Consider the following 18,897-nt stretch of genomic DNA (forward strand, 5'->3'; position numbering starts at 1 on the left):
GAGAGGTTTTAAATCAGAGGTTTAAATTAAAAGTTTAAATAATAGTTTTTAATCATACTTTTTAATACAAATGTAAGGTTCAGTTTTAAATCAATGGTTTTCATTAAAAAATAAATCCTAGGTTTTAATAAAGCTTTAAATAAAGATTTAAATTAACGGTTTAATTAAAAGTTTTAAATCATAGGTTTTAATAAAAATGTAAATTAAAGGTTTAAATTAAGATTGAAATCTTAGGCTAAAATACAGGTTTTAATACAGATCTATTAGTTATTTCTGAGGTCAGAAAGTATTCGGCAAATAACAGTTTGATTGCTAGTTTATTTAATAAATGTTTCTTTATTGCGTTTTAACTACTAAACAGATTTAATCGATTAATCAACTCGCGCGTGCGTTCACTACCCTTGCGTGCTCTGACGTCACTCACGCTGCTGCGAGCGTCCACGTCACGACGCACCGAGCGGACCGGAGCGTGCTCTGACGTCACTCACGGTGCCGTGAGCGTCTCCCGTCAGGACGCACCGGAGGAACCGGAGCGGCAACATGGCTGCAGACTACTGGGAGCCGGAGAGACCCGAGAATCCGTCGGACTGAACCGAGCCAGAACCGACCCGGGACGGACTGGGACGGACCGGGACGAGCCGCCCTCCCCCCCGGTGAGTAACGCGCGCCGTGTGTCACCGGGAACCGGTTCTCCAACCGGACGGAGCCGCTGAACTCGCTCCGCCTCCGCGGCTATTTATACCCCACTGATCGCGGTGACTCCAGCACGTAGACGGGTCCCGTCCTCGTCCAGGGAGAGGACACGCAGGACATAGACGGCCCCGCCGTGAGACAGGTGATAGGCCGGTGATCTCGCTCATGATGCCGGGAGAGGTGTTGAGTCTGAGAGGCTTTACGCGGAGGGACGTGAAGGAGGCCGGGAGACAATAATACATGATAGTACATCATAATACATGATATTAATACACCGTAGTACATCATAATACATGATGTATCATAATAATACATGATAGTACATCATAATACATGATATTAATACACCGTAGTACATCATAATACATGATGTATCATAATAATACATGATAGTACATAATAATACATGATATCAATACACCATAGTACATCATAATACATGATATTAATACACCATAGTACATGATGCATCATAATAATACATGATCCTAATACATCATAGTACACCATAATACATGATATTAATACACCGTAGTACGTGATGCATCATACTAATACATCATCATAGTACATAATAATACATCATAATAATACACCATAGTACATGATGAATCATAATGATACATGATAGTACATCATAATACATAATATTAATACACCATAGTGCATGATGTATCATAATAATACATCATAGTACATGATAATTCATGATAATTCATAATAATACATCATAATAATACATTATAGTACATGATAATTCATGATGCATCATAATAATACATCATAGTACATCATAATACATGATATTAGTACACCATAGTACATGATGCATCATAATAATACATGATATTAATACATCATAGTACATCATAATAATACATCATACAGAAGAGGCTTTCATCATCTGAAAATGAATGATAATAATGTGTGTCTGAATGTGTATATATTTATATACATATATATATGTATATAAATATATATATTTATATACATATGTATATATGTATATACATATATACACACATATTCTCTCATACAGGTTTTCTGTGACCTCGCAGTTCACGTCTTCATCAGCAGCGCGTCCTGAAACATAAATCTTCCCGTCTGTGTTTACCTGCCCAGGTGTGGTGGTCTCAGGTGTGGTCTCAGGTGTGGTCTCCAGGCTGGAGGCTCCGCCCCCTTCAGCGTCACGCCCCCCCCGCCCCCCCCTCATGGAGAGGATGAGAAAGATCAGACGGGAGCTGTCATTCACCCTGGGGAGGGGAGGGGCCAGGGGGCGGGACCGGACACTGAGTGACAGCGTCAACCAGGAAGTGAAATCACACAGTGACTCAGGTAACACACACACACACACAGACGGACACACGCACACACACACACGCACATACACAGAGACGCACAAACACGCAGACAGACGCACATAAACACACACACACGCAGACACACACAGACACACACACAAAGACACAGACACACACACAGACACACAGACACACACAGACATACACACACAGACACACACAGACATACACACACAGACACAGACAGACATACACACACAGACACACACAGACATACACACACAGACACACACAGACATACACACACAGACACACACAGACAGACACACGCGCACACAGACAGACACACACACAGACATACAGAGACACACAGACACACACACACAGACATACAGAGACACACAGACACACACACGCAGACACACACAGACATACAGAGACACACAGACACACACACGCAGACACACACAGACACACGCACACACACGCAGACATATACACACACATACACACACATTCATATACACACACACACACACACACACGCACACAAATGGTCTTGTTGTCCAGAAGACAGTCATTGACACCTGGCTGGTCACAGTGATGTCACAGTGATGTCACAGTGATGTCACAGGGTCACTATGAGTCGATCAGTCAATCTGCTGCTGTGATGACGCATTCATTTATTGTGTTTTTCTTCTTTTTTTTCTTCACAAAATCAACCTCCTCCTCCTCATCGTCAGAGGTGGTGTCTCTTCGTGGTTCTTCTGGAAGTTTGAAGGTTCGAGCTTCGTCTTCATCAGTTCAGTCTCTTCTTCAGTCGTACAGCAGCTCTCTGAGGAAACCCGGAGGCCTCGGCCGGAGCCTGAGCTCCTACCTGAACCACACGGCTCGACTGGGTACTAGTACTACGAATACCTGTACAAATACTGCTGTACCTGAACTGTGTTCATGTTCTGTGTGTGTGTGTGTGTGTGTGTGTGTACATGTTTGTGTACTTTCAGAGATCGTCCATGAGGACGTGAAGATGAGTTCAGACGGAGAAACTGATCCGGCTTCTTCTTTAGATAACGTTCAGAGTCCAGTCAGAGTGAGACTGAGGAACAAGAAGATCTCCACTGAGGTACACGCACATGCACACGCACATGCACACGCACACACACACACACACATGGACACACACATGCACACGCACACACACACACATGGACACGCACACGCACTATATCTGCTGCTGCCTCAGACGTCCCTCCAAGATAACTCTTTGCTTTTTAGAATTTTGTCTGAGTAACAAGTTCTGCCTTTAGTCTGCCTTTAGTCCTGCCTTTAGTCTTCCTTTAGTCTGCCTTTAGTCCTGCCTTTAGTCTTCCTTTAGTCTGCCTTTAGTCTGCCTTTAGTCTTCCTTTAGTCTGCCTTTAGTCCTGCCTTTAGTCTTCCTTTAGTCTGCCTTTAGTCCTGCCTTTAGTCTTCCTTTAGTCCTGCCTTTAGTCTTCCTTTAGTCTGCCTTTAGTCCTGCCTTTAGTCTTCCTTTAGTCTGCCTTTAGTCCTGCCTTTAGTCTTCCTTTAGTCTGCCTTTAGTCCTGCCTTTAGTCTGCCTTTAGTCCTGCCTTTAGTCTGCCTTTAGTCCTGCCTTTAGTCTTCCTTTAGTCTGCCTTTAGTCTGCCTTTAGTCCTGCCTTTAGTCTTCCTTTAGTCCTGCCTTTAGTCTTCCTTTAGTCTGCCTTTAGTCCTGCCTTTAGTCTTCCTTTAGTCCTGCCTTTAGTCCTGCCTTTAGTCTGCCTTTAGTCTGCCTTTTGTCCTGCCTTTAGTCTGCCTTTAGTCCTGCCTTTAGTCTTCCTTTAGTCTGCCTTTAGTCCTGCCTTTAGTCTTCCTTTAGTCTTCCTTTAGTCTGCCTTTAGTCCTGCCTTTAGTCTTCCTTTAGTCTTCCTTTAGTCCTGCCTTTAGTCTTCCTTTAGTCTGCCTTTAGTCCTGCCTTTAGTCTTCCTTTAGTCTTCCTTTAGTCTGCCTTTAGTCCTGCCTTTAGTCTTCCTTTAGTCCTGCCTTTAGTCTTCCTTTAGTCTGCCTTTAGTCCTGCCTTTAGTCTTCCTTTAGTCTTCCTTTAGTCCTGCCTTTAGTCTTCCTTTAGTCCTGCCTTTAGACCTGCCTTTAGTCTTCCTTTAGTCCTGCCTTCAGTCTTCCTTTAGTCTTCCTTTAGTCCTGCCTTTAGTCTTCCTTTAGTCCTGCCTTTAGTCTTCCTTTAGTCTGCCTTTAGTCCTGCCTTTAGTCTGCCTTTAGTCCTGCCTTTAGTCTTCCTTTAGTCCTGCCTTCAGTCTTCCTTTAGTCTTCCTTTAGTCTTCCTTTAGTCTTCCTTTAGTCCTGCCTTTAGTCTTCCTTTAGTCTGCCTTTAGTCTGCCTTTAGTCTGCCTTTAGACCTGCCTTTAGTCTTCCTTTAGTCCTGCCTTCAGTCTTCCTTTAGTCTTCCTTTAGTCCTGCCTTTAGTCTTCCTTTAGTCCTGCCTTTGTCCTGCCTTTAGTCCTGCCTTTAGTCTGCCTTTAGTCCTGCCTTTAGTCCTGCCTTTAGTCTTCCTTTAGTCTTCCTTTAGTCTTCCTTTAGTCTTCCTTTAGTCCTGCCTTTAGACCTGCCTTTAGTCTTCCTTTAGTCTTCCTTTAGTCCTGCCTTTAGACCTGCCTTTAGTCTTCCTTTAGTCCTGCCTTCAGTCTTCCTTTAGTCTTCCTTTAGTCCTGCCTTTAGTCCTGCCTTTAGTCTGCCTTTAGTCCTGCCTTTAGTCTGCCTTTAGACCTGCCTTTAGTCTGCCTTTAGTCCGGCCTTTAGTCTTCCTTTAGTCTTCCTTTAGTCCTGCCTTCAGACCTGCCTTTAGTCTGCCTTTAGTCCTGCCTTTAGTCTTCCTTTAGTCTGCCTTTAGTCCTGCCTTTAGTCTTCCTTTAGTCCTGCCTTCAGTCTTCCTTTAGTCTGCCTTTAGACCTGCCTTTAATCTGCCTTTAGTCCTGCCTTTAGTCTTCCTTTAGTCTTCCTTTAGTCCTGCCTTTAGACCTGCCTTTAGTCTGCCTTTAGTCCTGCCTTTAGTCTTCCTTTAGTCTTCCTTTAGTCCTGCCTTTAGACCTGCCTTTAGTCTTCCTTTAGTCCTGCCTTCAGTCTTACTTTAGTCTTCCTTTAGTCCTGCCTTTAGTCTTCCTTTAGTCTTCCTTTAGACCTGCCTTTAGACCTGCCTTTAGTCCTGCCTTTAGTCCTGCCTTTAGTCCTGCCTTTAGTCTTCCTTTAGTCCTGCCTTTAGCCTGCCTTTAGTCTGCCTTTAGTCCTGCCTTTAGTCCTGCCTTTAGTCTGCCTTTAGTCTTCCTTTAGTCCTGCCTTCAGTCTTCCTTTAGTCTTCCTTTAGTCCTGCCTTTAGTCTGCCTTTAGTCCTGCCTTTCAGAGTCTTCTTAGACTCTGAACTCTGTCTCTAGACTCTGAGCTCTGTCTTTAGACTCTGAATTCTGTCTTTTGACTCTGAACTCTGTCTTCAGACTCTGAGCTCTGTCTTTAGACTCTGAACTCTGTCTTTAGACTCTGAACTCTGACTTTAGACTCTGAGCTCTGTCTTTAGACTCTGAACTCTGACTTTAGACTCTGAACACTGTCTTTAGACTCTATCTTTAGACTCTGAACTCTGACTTTAGACTCTGAACACTGTCTTTAGACTCTGAGCTCTGTCTTTAGACTCTGAACTCTGACTTTAGACTCTGAACACTGTCTTTAGACTCTATCTTTAGACTCTGAACTCTGTCTTTTGACTCTATCTTTAGACTCTGAACTCTGTCTTTAGACTCTATCTTTAGACTCTGAACTCTGTCTTTAGACTCTATCTTTAGACTCTGAACTCTGTCTTTTGACTCTATCTTTAGACTCTGAACTCTGTCTTTAGACTCTATCTTTAGACTCTGAACTCTGTCTTTAGACTCTGAGCTCTGTCCTTAGACTCTGAACTCTGTCCTTATACTCTAAACTCTATATTTAAACTTTGTCTTTAGACTCTGAACTCTGTCTTTAGACTATCTTTAGACTCTGAACTCTGTCTTTAGACTCTATCTTTAGACTCTGAACTCTGTCTTTAGACTCTATCTTTAGACTCTGAACTCTATCTTTAGACTCTATCTTTAGACTCTGAACTCTGTCTTTAGACTCTATCTTTAGACTCTGAACTCTGTCTTTAGACTCTATCTTTAGACTCTGAACTCTGTCTTTAGACTCTGAGCTCTGTCTCTAGACTCTGTTGTCATGACTCCATTAACGTGCTGCTCTTTGTGTTTCAGGACATTAACAAACGTCTCTCATTACCGGCCGACATTCGCCTTCCGGACGATTATCTGGAGAAGTTTAATCTGATTGGTCCAGCTCTGTTTGAGCAGCCAATCAGCAGACGGCTGCGTAGAGTGTCTCTGGTACGCTTACCTGCTTTTACTCGGCCGGTTTCCATTGTATTCCATTATTAGTACTTGGTGTCTTCATACAGATCATTATTCACGATCTCCTGTCTCTCTCTCTCTGTGTCTGCAGTCTGAGATCGGTTTTGGGAAACTGGAGACGTACATCAAACTGGACAAACTGGGAGAGGTGAGGACTAATGACTGCCTGTCTGTCTTACCTGTCTCTTTCTACCTGCCTGTCTCTTTCTACCTGTCTGTCTCACCTGTCCCTTTCTACCTGTCTGTCTCACCTGTCCCTTTCTACCTGTCTATCTCAACTGTCCCTTTCTACCTGTCTGTCTCACCTGTCCCTTTTAGCTGTCTGTCTCACCTGTCCCTTTCTACCTGTCTGTCTCACCTGTCTCTTTCTACCTGTCTGTCTCACCTGTCCCTTTTAACTGTCTGTCTCACCTGTCTCTTTCTACATGTCTGTCTCACCTGTCTCTTTCTACCTGCCCTTATCTACCTGTCTCACCTGTCTCTTTCTACATGTCTGTCTCACCTGTCCCTTTCTACCTGTCTGTCTCACCTGTCCCTTTCTACCTGTCTGTCTCACCTGTCCCTTTCTACCTGCCCTTATCTACCTGTCTCACCTGTCTCTTTGTGCCTGTCTCACCAGTCCCTTTGTACCTGTCTGTCTCTTTACACCTGCCCTTATCTACCTGTCTTTTTCTACCTGTTCTTATCTACCTGTCTCACCTGTCTCTTTGTACCTGTCTGTCTCACCTGTCTCTTTGTACTTGTCTGTCTCACTTGTCTCTTTGTACCTGTCTCTTTCTACCTGTCTCCACTGTATCTTTGTACCTGTCTGTCTCACCTGTCCCTTTCTACCTGTCTGTCTCGCCTGTCCCTTTCTACCTGTCTGTCTCACCTGTCTGTCTCACCTGTCTCTTTCTACCTGTCTGTCTCACCTGTCTCTTTCTACCTGTCTGTCTCACCTGTCCCTTTCTACCTGTCTGTCTCACCTGTCTCTTTCTACCTGTCTGTCTCACCTGTCCCATTTAGCTGTCTGTCTCACCTGTCTCTTTCTACATGTCTGTCTCACCTGTCTCTTTCTACCTGCCCTCATCTACCTGTCTCACCTGTCTCTTTGTACCTGTCTGTCTCACCTGTCTCTTTGTACCTGTCTGTCTCACCTGTCCCTTTCTACCTGTCTGTCTCACCTGTCTCTTTCTACATGTCTGTCTCACCTGTCTCTTTCTACCTGCCCTTATCTACCTGTCTCACCTGTCTCTTTGTACCTGTCTGTCTCACCTGTCCCTTTGTACCTGTCTGTCTCACCTGTCTCTTTACACCTGCCCTTATCTACCTGTCTTTTTCTACCTGTTCTTATCTACCTGTCTCACCTGTCTCTTTGTACCTGTCTGTCTCACTTGTCTCTTTGTACCTGTCTGTCTCACCTGTCTCTTTCTACCTGCCCTTATCTACCTGTCTCCACTGTATCTTTGTACCTGTCTGCCTCACCTGTCTCTTTGTACCTGCCCTTATCTACCTGTCTCTTCCTACCTGTCCTTCTCACCTGTCTCACTCTCTCCCTGTCTTTCTGCAGGGGACTTACGCTACAGTGTATAAAGGTCGCAGTAAACTGACCGAGAACCTCGTGGCCTTGAAGGAGATTCGATTGGAACATGAAGAAGGAGCTCCATGTACTGCTATCAGAGAAGGTAGTACTTATGTATACTACTAAAGTAATACTACAATACTCTACTGCAATGCTAGTAGTACAGTTAAGCCTCCTACCAGTCTGATCCGGCCCAAATCACAACATGGCGTCTCACAAGCAAGCGGCCATATCCTGTAGAGCAATATGTATCGTATTGTAGCGATGGGCGCTTGCTAATACCCAGCGCCCGTATTAATGTGTGTATTAATGTGTTTGTTCTCCCTCAGTGTCTCTGTTAAAGGATCTGAAACACGCCAACATCGTCACGCTTCATGACATCATCCACACACAGAAGTCCCTCACACTGGTGTTTGAGTATCTGGTGAGACACACACACACACACACACACACACACACACACACACATACACACACACACACTCACGTATTTGCCTTTAATCGCGTTTCTTGTGTGTTTCAGGACAAAGATCTGAAACAATATCTGGACGATTGTGGAAACGTCATCAATGTTCACAACGTCAAAGTGAGAAAACTTTTAAAGTACCCGTCAGTACGACTAATACTGCTGTTTGTATATATTTATATATGTAGTTTACAAATGAAATAATACTGACTGGCATGGCATCAATGACGTGGAGTTTTAATCTGGTTTGGATCTGGTAGAAGCAGGTTTGGTTATTAACAAATATTAAAGATAATTATAGTTATGAATAGTCATAATAATAATACTAGTTGTAGGAAGACAGCAGGCATTTTGCTTGTGTAACACAACTTAAGTCAGACTTTTTCATTTGCGTTTGTGTATCCATGTCATGCAGGTTTACCAGTAACTACCAGTACTCTCCGCTCAGCGTACTGGTTTTGTCTCCTCAGCTCTTCCTCTTCCAGCTGCTAAGAGGTTTGTCGTACTGCCATCGGAGGAAAGTTCTCCACAGAGACCTGAAACCCCAGAACCTGCTGATCAACGAGCGAGGAGAGCTGAAGCTGGCCGACTTTGGTGAGGTCACTGCTTCTGCTTCTGGTGTTAGCATCCATGCTAACATGGACACTGAGTGTGGAACTGACCTCCTGCTCCATAGCTACTGACCTCCTGACCTATACCTACTGACCTGTACCTACTGACCTATACCTACTGACCTACTGACATATACCTACTGACCCACCCTACCTACATACACACACTCTACCTACAGACAGACACTCTACCTACAGACACACACTCTACCGACATAAACACTCTACCTACAGACACACTCTCTACTGACATAAACACCGTACCAACAGACACACACTCTACTGACATAAACACTCTACCTACAGACACACACACCCTACCTACAGACACAGTCCCTACCAACATAAACACTCTACCTACAGACACACTCTCTACTGACATAAACACCATACCTACAGACACACTCTACCTACAGACACACACTCTACCGACATAAACACCCTACCTACAGACACACATACTCTACCTACAGACACACTCTCCACTGACATAAACACCGTACCTACAGACACACACACACCCTACCTACAGACACACTCTCTACCGACATAAACACCCTACCTACAGACACACTCTACCTACAGACACACACTCTACCTACAGACAGACACACTCTCTGCCGACATAAACACCCTACCTACAGACACACTCTCTACTGACATAAACACTCTACCTACAGAGACACACACTCTACCTACAGACACACTCTCCACTGACTTAAACACCGTACCTACAGACACACACACCCTACCTACAGACACACTCTCTACCGACATAAACACCCTACCTACAGACACACACTCTACCTACTGACACACACACCCTACCTACAGACACACACACCCTACCGACAGACACACACTCCGTATTTACAGACACACACTCTACCTACAGGCACATACTCTACCTACTAACACACACCCTACCTACAGACACACTCTCTACTGACATAAACACCATACCTACAGACACACTCTACCTACAGACACACACTCTACCGACATAAACACCCTACCTACAGACACACTCTCTACTGACATAAACACCATACCTACAGACACACTCTACCTACAGACACACACTCTACCGACATAAACACCCTACCTACAGACACACATACTCTACCTACAGACACACTCTCCACTGACATAAACACCGTACCTACAGACACACACACACCCTACCTACAGACACACTCTCTACCGACATAAACACCCTACCTACAGACACACACTCTACCTACAGACAGACACACTCTCTGCCGACATAAACACCCTACCTACAGACACACTCTCTACTGACATAAACACTCTACCTACAGAGACACACACTCTACCTACAGACACACTCTCCACTGACTTAAACACCGTACCTACAGACACACACACCCTACCTACAGACACACTCTCTACCGACATAAACACCCTACCTACAGACACACACTCTACCTACTGACACACACACCCTACCTACAGACACACACACCCTACCGACAGACACACACTCCGTATTTACAGACACACACTCTACCTACAGGCACATACTCTACCTACTAACACACACCCTACCTACAGACACACTCTCTACTGACATAAACACCATACCTACAGACACACTCTACCTACAGACACACACTCTACCGACATAAACACCCTACCTACAGACACACATACTCTACCTACAGACACACTCTCCACTGACATAAACACCGTACCTACAGACACACACACACCCTACCTACAGACACACTCTCTACCGACATAAACACCCTACCTACAGACACACTCTACCTACAGACACACACTCTACCGACATAAACACCCTACCTACAGACACACACTCTACCTACAGACAGACACACTCTCTGCCGACATAAACACCCTACCTACAGACACACACTCTACCTACTGACACACACACCCTACCTACAGACACACACACCCTACCGACAGACACACACTCCGTATTTACAGACACACACTCTACCTACAGGCACATACTCTACCTACTAACACACACCCTACCTACAGGCACACACACACCCTACTTACAGACACACACTCTACCTACAGACACACACACCCTACCTACAGACACAGTCCATACCAACATAAACACTCTATCTACAGACACACTCTCTACCGACATAAACACCCTACCTACAGACACACACTCTACCTACAGACAGACACACTCTCTACCGACATAAACACCCTATCTACAGACACACTCTCTACTGACATAAACACTCTACCTACAGACACACACACTCTACCTACAGACACACTCTCCACTGACATAAACACCGTACCTACAGACACACACACCCTACCTACAGACACACTCTCTACCGACATAAACACCTTACCTACAGACACACACTCTACCTACAGACACACACTCTACCTACAGACACACACACCATACCTACAGACACACACACCCTACCGACAGACACACACTCTACCTACAGGCACACACTCTACCTACTGACACACACCCTACTTACAGACACACACTCTACCTACAGACACACACACCCTACCTACAGACACACACACCCTACTTACAGACACACACTCTACCTACAGACACACACTCTACCTACAGACACACACACTCTACCTACAGACACACACCCTACTTACAGACACACACTCTACCGACATAAACACCCTACCTACAGACACACACTATACCTACAGACAGACACACTCTCTACCGACATGAACACCCTACCTACAGACACACACACCCTACTTACAGACACACAATCTACCTACAGACACACACACTCTACCTACAGACACACACACTCTACCTACAGACACACACCCTACCTACAGACACACACACCCTACTTACAGACACACACACTCTACCTACAGACACACACTCTACCTACAGACACACACACTCTACCTACAGACACACACCCTACCTACAGACACACTCTCTACTGACATAAACACCCTACCTACAGACACACACTATACCTACAGACAGACACACTCTCTACCGACATGAACACCCTACCTACAGACACACTCTCTACTGACATAAACACTCTACCTACAGACACACACCCTACTTACAGACACACACACTCTACCTACAGACATACCTACAGATCACATCTACTTTAGCTCCAGTTGGCGATGAATGACCTTATGGTAAATTACTTTGGACTAAAGAGCCAACTGAGTGTTATTTCATGTTGTGATTTTGCGTTAGCGTTGTAAACACAGTGATGATGACACAGGGCTTTGTGTGTGTTTTAGGTCTCGCTCGAGCAAAATCTATCCCAACAAAGACGTACTCTAATGAGGTGGTGACGCTGTGGTACCGGCCGCCTGACATCCTGCTGGGCAGCACTAACTACTCCACTCACATCGACATGTGGTCAGTTCTGTCGTTCCATATTCGTTTGTTTGATTGTTTATTGAGATCCACATGAACTTTTACATCGCAGTAGCTTGTCTCTGTCTGCCTGCCTTGCTCTTCACCTGTCTGTCTCTCTCTCTAGGGGTGTTGGGTGTATCTTCTATGAGATGACGACAGGTCGACCTCTGTTTCCTGGTTCCACAGTGGAGGAGGAGCTTCACTTCATCTTCAAACTCCTGGGTGAGGATCATTCAGCTTCTGTTATTGTCACGTACAGAAAGCTGTGTTTACTTTATGCATTTTGTGTGTTTGAGTATATTGTGTATATTTCTTGTGCAGGTACTCCCACAGAGCAGAGCTGGTCTGGGATCAGTTGTAATGACGAATTTGTGGCGCACAACTATCCTCTCTACCGAGCAGAGAGACTGAGTAACCACACTCCCAGGTACACAACTGTACTACACACACATACACAACTGTACTACACATGGGTACACAACTGTACTACACATAGGTACACAACTGTACTACACACACATACACAACTGTACTACACACACATACACAACTGTACTACACATGGGTACACAACTGTACTACACACACATACACAACTGTACTACACACAGGTACACAACTGTACTACACACACATACACAACTGTACTACACACAGGTACACAACTGTACTACACGTAGGTACACAACTGTACTACACATAGGTACACAACTGTACTACACATGGGTACACAACTGTACTACACACACATACACAACTGTACTACACATAGGTACACAACTGTACTACACATGGGTAAACAACTGTACTACACATGGGTACACAACTGTACTACACATAGGTACACAACTGTACTACACATAGGTACACAACTGTACTACACATGGGTACACAACTGTACTACACATGGGTACACAACTGTACTACACGTGGGTACACAACTGTACTACACACACGTACACAACTGTACTACACACACGTACACAACTGTACTACACATGGGTACACAACTGTACTACACACACGTACACAACTGTACTACACATGGGTACACAACTGTACTACACACACATACACAACTGTACTACACATGGGTACACAACTGTACTACACATGGGTACACAACTGTACTACACATGGGTACACAACTGTACTACACATGGGTACACAACTGTACTACACACACATACACAACTGTACTACACATGGGTACACAACTGTACTACACATGGGTACACAACTGTACTACACACACGTACACAACTGTACTACACATGGGTACACAACTGTACTACACATAGGTACACAACTGTACTACACATGGGTACACAACTGTACTACACATGGGTACACAACTGTACTACACACACGTACACAACTGTACTACACATGGGTACACAACTGTACTACACATAGGTAAACAACTGTACTACACATAAGTACACAACTGTACTACACATGGGTACACAACTGTACTACACATGGGTACACAACTGTACTACACATGGGTACACAACTGTACTACACACACGTACACAACTGTACTACACATGGGTACACAACTGTACTACACATGGGTACACAACTGTACTACACACACATACACAACTGTACTACACACACATACACAACTGTACTACACATGGGTACACAACTGTACTACACATGGGTACACAACTGTACTACACACACATACACAACTGTACTACACATGGGTACACAACTGTACTACACATGGGTACACAACTGTACTACACACACGTACACAACTGTACTACACGTGGGTACACAACTGTACTACACATAGGTACACAACTGTACTACACATAGGTACACAACTGTACTACACATGGGTACACAACTGTACTACACATGGGTACACAACTGTACTACACATGGGTACACAACTGTACTACACACACGTACACAACTGTACTACACGTGGGTACACAACTGTACTACACATAGGTACACAACTGTACTACACACACGTACACAACTGTACTACACATGGGTACACAACTGTACTACACATGGGTACACAACTGTACTACACACACGTACACAACTGTACTACACGTGGGTACACAACTGTACTACACATAGGTACACAACTGTACTACACACACGTACACAACTGTACTACACATAGGTACACAACTGTACTACACATAGGTACACAACTGTACTACACACACGTACACAACTGTACTACACATAGGTACACAACTGTACTACACATAAGTACACAACTACTACACATGGGTACACAACTGTACTACACATGGGTACACAACTGTACTACACACGGGTACACAACTGTACTACACATGGCTTAACCATAGCCAGTTAACCATAACCCTGGTTCAGGTTGAACCATAACCAGTTAACCATAACCCTGGTTAAGGGTGAACCATAACCAGTTAACCATAACCCTGGTTAAGGGTGAACCATAACCAGTTAACCATAACCCTGGTTCAGGTTGAACCATAACCAGTTAACCATAACCCTGGTTCAGGTTGAACCATAACCAGTTAACCATAACCCTGGTTTAGGGTGAACCATAACCAGTTAACCATAACCCTGGTTAAGGGTGAACCATAACCAGTTAACCATAACCCTGGTTAAGGGTGAACCATAACCAGTTAACCATAACCCTGGTTAAGGGTGAACCATAACCAGTTAACCATAACCCTGGTTTAGGGTGAACCTTAACCCTGTTGGTCTGTGTTGTGTTCAGGCTCAGCACTGAAGGAGTGGAGCTGCTTTCAAAGTTCCTGCAGGTCAGTAAACGTGTTTTTAATTTTTTTTGATATACTGACGGATATATTACACTACAATACATTATAATGCTAATTATTATAATACTGCTACTAGTACTATTAATAATAAGCAACACAGTCATTTTTAATATAAACATAATTCATGTATATATATATATATATATATATATATATATATATATATATATATATATATATATCCGCAAACTGTGATTCCATGATTTGACAGATTGTGACGGGCTAGTGGAAGGTAAGGCAACAGCGCCACCATGTGGCCTAAAGGAATTCCAGTTAATAATATTAATAAAAACTATATGAAAACTAGCACTTGGTGATATAGGCACAGTATAAGAGGACAGACGAGCACAATTGAAAACAGGTTATAGAATATTTACGACCGACAAGGTTCATTGTTGTTGATTTAATTTACTTATAGAGATGAAAGAGATTTTTGACGTCCAAACAATAAAGTATCTTTTTGGTCCACACTAATAATGACGTATCTAAACTGTGATGAGATGAAGGTGTTGTAATTTATTGTCTATTGTTCACTGAATGCGTCTTTACGGTAGACCCGTGTGTCCCAATGCTTAACCGACTTCCTGTTCACCTGTGACATCACCTGACCGGCGTCTTAGACGAGTTCATGCTACAATACGTACGGTGTGATGTGTGAGGAGCTTGTTAAACATATACAATATATACATGTGTATATATATACATGTGTATATATATACATGTATATGGCGGTTATAAATGACAGGATGTGACCTCACGAGGGCTGAAGGGTGAACAGGAGCGTAACGTTGTTGTTTCAACTTTAGTTTGAGGGGAAGAAGCGGATTTCAGCAGCCGAGTCGATGAGTCATCCTTATTTCAGTAACCTTGGAAACAGAGTGATGACGCTTCTCGACAGTAAGTTTAAATACAACTTTTAACGGCTGTTTTTAATCTGTGATGTCACGGTGTGATGTCATCACTAAGTCACTCTCAATGCGGTTTCAGCAATGTCCATCTTCAGTCTGCCAGAAATCCAGCTGGAAAAAGAAGCAGTCAAACCATCGCTCACCTCTGATCCAGGTAACACACACACACACACACACACACACACACACACACACACACACACACACACACACACACACACAATCTGCAGCTCCATGACAACTGAGGAAGATCATGTGATATGACTGAAAGCTCCAGAACACGTCGCCCTACGGTGAGACGCTTCTGTTGTTTCTGAGAAGTGAAGCTGGAATTTGTACACAAAGACCAGAAAAAGGCATTAAATACACCTGTCTTCTGTCCAGTGAACAGTCCGACCAAGAGGCGTGGCCTGCTACTCTGACATCATCATGGAGGTGTGGCCTGCTACTCTGACATCCTCATGGAGGCGTGGCCTGATCTTCTGACATCATGGAGGTGTGGCCTGCTACTCTGACATCATGGAGGCGTGGCCTGCTACTCTTACATCATAATGGAGGCGTGGCCTGCTACTCTGACATCATAATGGAGGCGTGGCCTGCTACTCTGACATCATAATGGAGGCGTGACCTGCTACTCTGACATCATCATGGAGGCGTGGCCTGCTACTCTGACATCATCATGGAGGTGTGGCCTGCTACTCTTACATCATAATGGAGGCGTGGTCTGCTACTCTGACATCAGATTGGAGGTGTGGTCTGATCTTCTGACATCATGGAGGCGGGGTCTGATCTTCTGACATCCTCATGGAGGCGGGGTCTGATCTTCTGACATCCTCATGGAGGCGGGGTCTGATCTTCTGACGTCTTCATGGAGGATGTTTCAGGAACAAAAACAACTCAAAGCAACAGAGGTGCTGATGATTTTCTTTTCTCTGAAGGAGTAAAACAAGAACAGGGTTTAAAACAAAAGAAGAAGAAATGGTTGTTAAGAAGGGAAGAAGAGAAGAAATGGCAGCTTGCTGTTGATTAATGCAATAATGGATCACGACAGCCATCTGACCAATCAGCATCAGATTCACTGATGAGTTCCAGGTGTTTGAACAGAACAGATGTTGGAAATCTGTCTTCCATTTTCAGATTCAACACAAATAGCTGTTGAATACCTGAGTACAGGTATCCCCTGTGTGAACACCTGCAATGTGCGCAGCTCTGTTAGAGTACATTAATACTATATTTGTTTTATTTTAAAAGCAGAACTAAACCATCAACGTTTAGCATCAGTTCAGACAGGAAGTGCTTCCCACCTGTTTGGTCTTCTGAATATATACTGAATGTGACTAAAGTAGCAGGAAAGAATTGTTGAAGAATATTTCATTTAAAGTCCTAATAATTGGTTTGGAGCTGCTGTTCGTGTTCATGCCACAGTACAGTACAACATTTACAGTACAGTATTATATTTACAATACAGTATTTATAGTACAGTATTGTATTTATAGTACTAAATTTAAAGTACAGTACGGCATTTACACTGTAATGTTATTTCTTATAAAACAGGCTGAAAGTCTTGTTTCGAACTGAGATCTACAGAGAAGAGTTTTACTATGTTTTATTATCAAAGTGTGAAACTGGTTTCTGCATGTGTGTCGTATACTCAGACTGTATACTGTAATAATGGTAATATACGTAGTAATACTGTACTTGTATATACAGTTCTACTTTAAGTCTGCAGTGAACAGCTGTGAGCGGTTTTCTCCATACGCATAATGTTTGTTTTCATTCAGGAATCTGAAGAAGTCAGCAGAGCCTCAGTGACATCCACTTATCTGAGACGGGGCGGGGCTTACATGAGAGGGGCGGGGCTTATATGATATGGGCGTGGTTTACATGATATGGGGTGGGGTTTACATGGGGGAGGTGGGGCTTAATTGAGAGGGGCGGGGCTTCAGCGTGGTTCATATGGTGCGTGTTTGTCCGCGCACCTTTGACATTTTATAACTTGACAATCACGTTACTGTCTCAAATATTCACTGATAAAACACTATTTACATGTCTGAAGATTAAATATAAGCAGGTCAGTTAGTTTTTAGATGCTTTAGAAACAAGAAGTGTTAAAATATTTGTAGTCAAATCAACTAGTTTACAGGATATTGAACCTACGTTTCTATACAATTCGTGTAATGCTTGAGGCTCGCACTACGCCGTTGAGCCGGGGAAAAGCTTTCTCTGAAACGGGGGCGGAGCTTATCTTACACTGGGGGTGGGGCTTTGCTCGCAGTTTGAAGTAGTTTTTCTTTTTAAGCATTTTTGAGTAGTTTCTTAGTATTGTTTGTTGTCTTGTCAGGTTTTGGAGCACGAAGATATTTAAAACAAACTGTTTGTTGTTGCTGATGTGAATTAAAACGTTTTTAGCGGAAGAGAGATATTCGCAATAGAGAAATATTGATCGTAAGGCAATAGTGATTGATCAGTTAATAATCTGCTGTAAAAGTGACAAATGTTTGTATGTGAAAGGTTGGAAATAGAAATCATATTGATTGATAGCGGATTCGTTTGTTGTACGTCGGTTGGTACAGCAGCTAGTAGAACACCAATTAGAAAGTTCATCACAGATATATTAAATCAACACAATTCATCTGACTTTGATTTGTGATTTCCACGTATGCATCATTCTTTAGTACAAAGATTACTTAAGTATATGTATATATAGTTTATATA

General features: G+C 43.5%; 1 protein-coding gene across 1 annotated transcript; it reads left to right on the plus strand.

Annotated features, from left to right (window-relative positions):
- Nucleotides 1-1,889: 1,889 nt before the first annotated feature.
- On the plus strand, nucleotides 1,890-16,656 carry cdk16 (cyclin dependent kinase 16). The gene is made up of 16 exons (XM_079226037.1): nucleotides 1,890-2,028; nucleotides 2,738-2,893; nucleotides 2,999-3,117; nucleotides 6,280-6,408; nucleotides 6,524-6,580; nucleotides 7,982-8,096; nucleotides 8,323-8,417; nucleotides 8,517-8,579; nucleotides 8,930-9,053; nucleotides 12,353-12,473; nucleotides 12,598-12,695; nucleotides 12,795-12,900; nucleotides 15,214-15,256; nucleotides 16,081-16,171; nucleotides 16,262-16,336; nucleotides 16,567-16,656. Exons 1-16 carry the CDS (start codon nucleotides 1,905-1,907, stop codon nucleotides 16,602-16,604), a joined length of 1,554 nt encoding a protein of 517 aa, XP_079082163.1. The 5' UTR covers nucleotides 1,890-1,904; the 3' UTR covers nucleotides 16,605-16,656.
- The last annotated feature ends 2,241 nt before the right edge of the window (nucleotides 16,657-18,897 follow it).

This window comes from Taurulus bubalis (genome assembly GCF_910589615.1).
Source record: "Taurulus bubalis genome assembly, chromosome: 11".
Lineage (NCBI taxonomy): Eukaryota > Metazoa > Chordata > Actinopteri > Perciformes > Cottidae > Taurulus > Taurulus bubalis.